Raw genomic sequence first — 5,451 nt, 5'->3', positions numbered from 1 at the left:
GGGGACGCAGATGGAGTCTGTGAATTCTGGCAAAGCAGAGCAGGGAAAATAAAGCTGAATGTCAAGCCGGGCCGTGGACGGGCTGCCGGGCACGGGCTGACCCCATGGATGGCGATCAACTGGGGAAGAGCGAGGACGAGGGAAGATTGGGGGGGACAGGGGGAGCGGCCAGGGGGAGCTCGGAGCTGGGGACCGCCCCGCAGGGAGCTGGGCTTCCTGCCAGCGTTCCGGGTGAGGTGCCAGCAGGCGGGTGGGGACACAGGCTGGGCTCCTGGGGGGAGTGTACATTCAGAGGGACGGAGATCGGGACGTGGTCACAGAGGAAGCCTCGGCTCAGGGGAGGGCGGAGGGCGGAGGGCGGAGGGCGGAGGGCAGGGACCTCACGCAGAGGTAGGGGGCTGGAGGCCCTGGGAGGAGCTGGCTGCAGCAGGCGGGGTCTGGGGTGTGCAGGACGGGGACCAGGCTGCAGCTGCGTTTGGATCAGAGCGGGCTGGAGTCTGCAGCAGGGGACGAAGTTTTCGGTAACAGAGCGGTGGCTCTGGTCACCGGGAAGGGGTGGCCCAGGGCAGGCTGGGGACGCGGTCAGGCTGCCCGGGGCTGAGCAGAGACGGACGAGACGGAGGGAGGGACGGGGTCAGAGCAAAGAGCACGACCCCTCTCCTGGACGAAGGCGGGACCAGGGCGCCTGAGCCGTCAAGGGGACAACGAACGGGTATCGTCACGTTCTAGGGGACGTCAGGTGCCTGTGTGCTGAGCACGCTTGACCGGTCTCCGGTGGGCGGGGCCTCCCACGGACTCGCCCCCAGGAGCCAGTCCCAAGGTTGACTGGAGCCGAGCATCTCAGCACAGTTGTCATGCGTCTCTGCCTGTCTGTTATTTCCGCTTTTCCTATGTATAACCCTTGAACGTTTGTCCCTCTGTTCCCCCTGCCCCCACATGCATAGGGGGCTTATTTTAAAGTACCGCCAAAAATAATTTCGATTCGTTTTACCAATCAGTGTTTTTTTTCTTCTTCCTGTCTCCTAGAGAAACTGACTGCACCCAACATGACGGGCAGCTGTAATGAGTCCGACTCTATCATGGAATGGAAGATGTCAAGCCACCTAAATACGAACTTCAACTATGAACTCGAAATACAAAAGGTGAAAAGGGCTGTCCCTGGGGGCGCCCGCCGTCCTCAAGGTCTGCACTTCGGGGCTCTGGGGGCGACAAAACGTGGGCAAGCATAGATGTGAACCTTAAAAAGAGACGCAGCTTTCGCAAAACTAAACACGTTGACTGTACCAAAGACGCAGTTAAAACACACAAGGGGAGTTATGGGCCGGAAGGGAGGTCGTTTGGGAAAGATCGGGAAAGTCGCACGTCCCACCCACTGCCCGATAAAAATGGACAAAAGGTTTCAACGGACATCTCCCCTAGGAAAACGAATACTGTGTGATCTTGCTCACATTTGGAATTTAAAAAAAAAAAAAAAGAACAAACGAATAAACGAATACACAAAACACGAACAGACCGGCAGGTGCAGAGGACACGCTGACGGAAAGGAAAACGAGTAAATGCTGAGCGCGGCTCGGCGTCCGAGCTGCCGCTGTGGCGGGGGGTCCACGGGGCAGAGCCGCGCGGGCAGGCCGGGGACTGATCTATGCTACGTTATTTCCTTCTGTTTACTTATCATTTTTATTAATCTATTAGTGTATTATTTATAACTTATAACTCAATCACCGATGAGATTATATTTAGTTTTTTTAGCAACCTAGTACTGCTCAAAAAAATTAAAATCCAGATTAAAAGAGAATGACCCAGTATTTTTGAGCTAAGTGGCTTTTTATGCTCCATTACTTACTTGTACCTATTTATTATATTTATGTATGTGTCATTTATACTCAATTGCTGGAAACCCAAAGCTATTCAAAAAATTCAAATCCATTCATTTATAAAAGGACCCAGTATTTTTCAGGTAATTGGTACTGTATACTGAATTATTTACTTATATTTATTATTTACGTATTGTATTTATTATTCATACCGAACTAGAGATAATATTTAATGCTTATGTAAATCTAAAACTACTTTAAAAAAGGTTATTATTTTTATTTTCCAGAAACAGATTTTTTCTACTTAATTGATACACTATACTCAATAGTCTTTTATATCATTTTCATTGATTTACATATTTATTATTTATACACGTTTGCTTGTCATTTGACACTCGATTCTCCAGTATTTTTATTTATCGATCTACATGACATTTATTATACTCCATTTCTGATCATTTTAGACTCATCTATTTCCTATTATGTTGATTGATTCCCATGTGACATTTATTATTTATACTCCGTTAGTGGTCGTTTTATACTCAGTTTTCCCAAACGAATGCGGCCTTTGCAGGGGACAGGACTGGATGCCCAGGGGACGCGACTGGGCACCCAGGGCTGTTTGCTCGTGTCTTGCAGGGCACAGACGCCCCCTACATACAGAAGGTGAGTGTCCCCTGCCCGGGCCGCCCTGAGCATCGCGAAGGGTAAGTCGCTGGCCGTGTGGCTGTCCGGCAGCACCACACGGCCACTCGCCCACCCTCCCGGCTTCTCCGTACTGAGGGACGAGCCCCGGGTGTCAGAGCTGGCGCTCCCCAGCCCACAGAGCCAGACGCTGCTGCCCACGGAGGTCCACCCCCACCCCCCAGACTGCTTAGCCCACGCCGGGCACGGAGTTGGGCGGGACAGTGTCCAGCCTTGTGCTCTAAGCAGCAAAACCGAGCTTCGCTGCGGTGGTCCAGCCTTAGCCGGGTGGCCGGTCGCCCACGTGCGCGGCCAAGGTCCCCGCGCGCGCGCTCTGCCTCTCCACCGCCTGTCCGCTCACCTCGCTCCGTCTCTCTCCGCCCCCCGCTCCTTTCTCCCCCATTCCCTCTGCCTGTCTGCACATGGCGTCTGCTCGGAGTCTGTCTCTCCCCTCCTGTCCCTTCAAAGGACACTGTCACTGGGTTCAGGGCCACCGGCACCAGGAGGACTCATCTCAGACCCTTCGCTAATCCCGTCTGCGAAGGCCCTGATTCCAGACAAGGTCCCACCCAGAGGTTCTGGGGGACACTTCTTCCTGGGGGACACTTCTTCCTGGGGGACTCCCCATCCAACACTGCTCAGGGCTCCATTCACCATACGACAGGCCATGGATGTCACCGCTGTCCTGGGCACCTTTGTGCTTGCACGCCAGGAGCCTGGGCTGGGACGGGAACGGGGCTCCTAGAGCTGATGCCTGAGCCTCAGACATGGTTCCGCTCCCTGTGCAGCGGCCGGTGGGCGGCCGGAATTAGGGTCCTGGGGTGGCTGTAACAAGCACCACACAGTGGTCATCTTAAAACAACAGGGATGTGTCCTCCCGCATCCTGGGCACCGAAGTCTGTGGTCGAGGTGTCCCCGGCCCACAGTCCCTGCGGAGGCTCCAGCGCAGGCTCCTCCCTGCCCCTCCCCGCATCGGGGGGCTCGCCGGCTCACGGCCACATCCGTCTGAAATCCACCTGCCATTCTCCCTGTGTGTGTGTGTCCCAGTGCTCGATTCTCATAAGGACACTAGTCCTATGCAGTAGGGCCCCCTCCACGGCACCCCACGTCCTCGGAAGCCATCGCCGTGCGGGGCGCTGGCCCGTGGGCACGGCCCCACCTGCCATCTCTCCCTTCAAATGACAGGTGTGGAAGACATCCTTCGTGCTGAGCAGCCCCCGCGTGTACACGGCGAGGATCAGAGCGCTGGTCTCCGACCTGCCCCCCGGCCAGTGGAGCGCCCCCCAGCGCTTCGGTGAGTGGGCGCCCTTCCGCCCTCCCTCCGGCCAGTGTCAGGGGCTGCGGGCACCGGCCCGTCACGGCAGCACGCAGCCCACACCCCGAGCCTGCCCGCAGGGGCATCTCTGCACTGCTCCTGGGGGTCTGTCCCCAGAGGAGGGCTGGGGGGCACCCCGCCCCCTCCTGTGTCCCTGAGGAGGGCTCTGAGCACAGCAGGTGAGCCCGTGACAGGGCAGAGGTTGGAGGCCATGTGTGGGACCCACCGGGGCCGGGTGACCACAGATCTGCCCCCAGAGAAGGCAGTGGGTCCTTCTCTGAGTGACTCTCGTGGCTGATGACAAAGACTCTCCTGGCGGCGAGAGCCGCCATTTCTGCCTACGCTGCTCTGAAACCGGACGCCCCCACTCCCCGAGTTCCGGGAACTGCCCTGTCCTGCAGGTGGCACTGCAGGACACCTTGGTCACCAGCTCCTCGGTATGTCTCTTTGGAGGCCGTCGACTGATTCGATGAGGCCCACCCAGCACATGGAGGGCAGTCTGCTCTACCCAACGTCAATATCGATCTCATCATATAAAACACCTTCCCAATGGCACGGAGACCCGTGTTTGACCAAAGACCTGGGCACGGGGCCCAGCCACACTGACACGTGAAACCCACCATCGAAACCCCGGCACCGTTTGGCTGGGGCTGCCAGGACAAAGTGCCACAGACTGTGTCCCAAAGCGCAGGCAGGGGGAACCTTCTCCCAGTTCTGGGGGCCGGACGTCTGAGATTGAGGTGTCAGCAGGGCTAGCTCCTTACGGATGCCGTGCGAGGACACTGTCCCACGCCTGTGTCCAGCTTCTAGGGGTGGCGGGCCCTCCGAGTCACATGGGACTCATGTGGCTCATGGTGGCTGTGGTCCTCTGGCGGTCAGAGCTGCTGTGACCCCTCTAGGCCTGGCTTGTCGTACCCCCAGGCCAAATGCACCCCCTACACAGAGACACCTTCTGCAGGTGGACATGCACAGCCAGCCACGTGCAATGAGCCTGTTGGCTTTGCCAGGCTTTGGGGGCTGGGAGGGTGGGTGGACACACAAGGTCTCCTTTGCCTCCCCTCCACTGTCCCCCTGGGAACCGCTGCCAGGCTTCTTGGCCAAGGCACAGGTACCACCCAGCGGCAGCACGTGCCTGAGGTGGTGTGTCCTCGGCTCCAGGGACACCTGGGCTCCCGCTGGCCCAGCCTCCCTGGGCCCTCGCTGGACTGTTTCCGCCCAGGCTGGTGTCTCCACTGCTGGCCTCTGGGTCCTGTACCCAACGGTTCCGTGAGGCCACGAGTTCCGCTCGGGGGCCAGGAGCTTGCGGTGCCTAAACTCAGTCATGCGGATGAATCTTTTAGTGCAGTACAGTTTTCTCTAAATCAACACGACGGACGCAACATCAACTCCCTGGGCCCTCGCTGGACTGTTTCCGCCCAGGCTGGTGTCTCCACTGCTGGCCTCTGGGTCCTGTACCCAACGGTTCCGTGAGGCCACGAGTTCCGCTCGGGGGCCAGGAGCTTGCGGTGCCTAAACTCAGTCATGCGGATGAATCTTTTAGTGCAGTACAGTTTTCTCTAAATCAACACGACGGACGCAACATCAAATTCGAGGGCTTAGGGAGGGGGAGAGTCCCCTGCAGGACTGACGCGCCCCGCC

General features: G+C 57.6%; 1 protein-coding gene across 1 annotated transcript in view; it reads left to right on the top strand.

Annotated features, from left to right (window-relative positions):
- Positions 1 to 5,451, top strand: part of IL3RA (interleukin 3 receptor subunit alpha) — a 9,884-nt gene that overhangs the window by 2,431 nt on the left and 2,002 nt on the right. Inside the window, exons 4-7 of the mRNA XM_025049763.1 lie at positions 1,027 to 1,142; positions 2,454 to 2,521; positions 2,598 to 2,664; positions 3,684 to 3,792. Coding sequence (XP_024905531.1) covers positions 1,027 to 1,142; positions 2,454 to 2,521; positions 2,598 to 2,664; positions 3,684 to 3,792 — 360 coding nt within the window. The remainder of the gene's footprint in view (positions 1 to 1,026; positions 1,143 to 2,453; positions 2,522 to 2,597; positions 2,665 to 3,683; positions 3,793 to 5,451) is intronic.

This window comes from Pteropus alecto, unplaced genomic scaffold, assembly GCF_000325575.1.
Source record: "Pteropus alecto unplaced genomic scaffold, ASM32557v1 scaffold96, whole genome shotgun sequence".
NCBI lineage: Eukaryota > Metazoa > Chordata > Mammalia > Chiroptera > Pteropodidae > Pteropus > Pteropus alecto.
The sequence above is the reverse complement of the archived record's forward strand: the minus strand, read 5'-3'. Positions and strand labels throughout refer to the sequence as shown.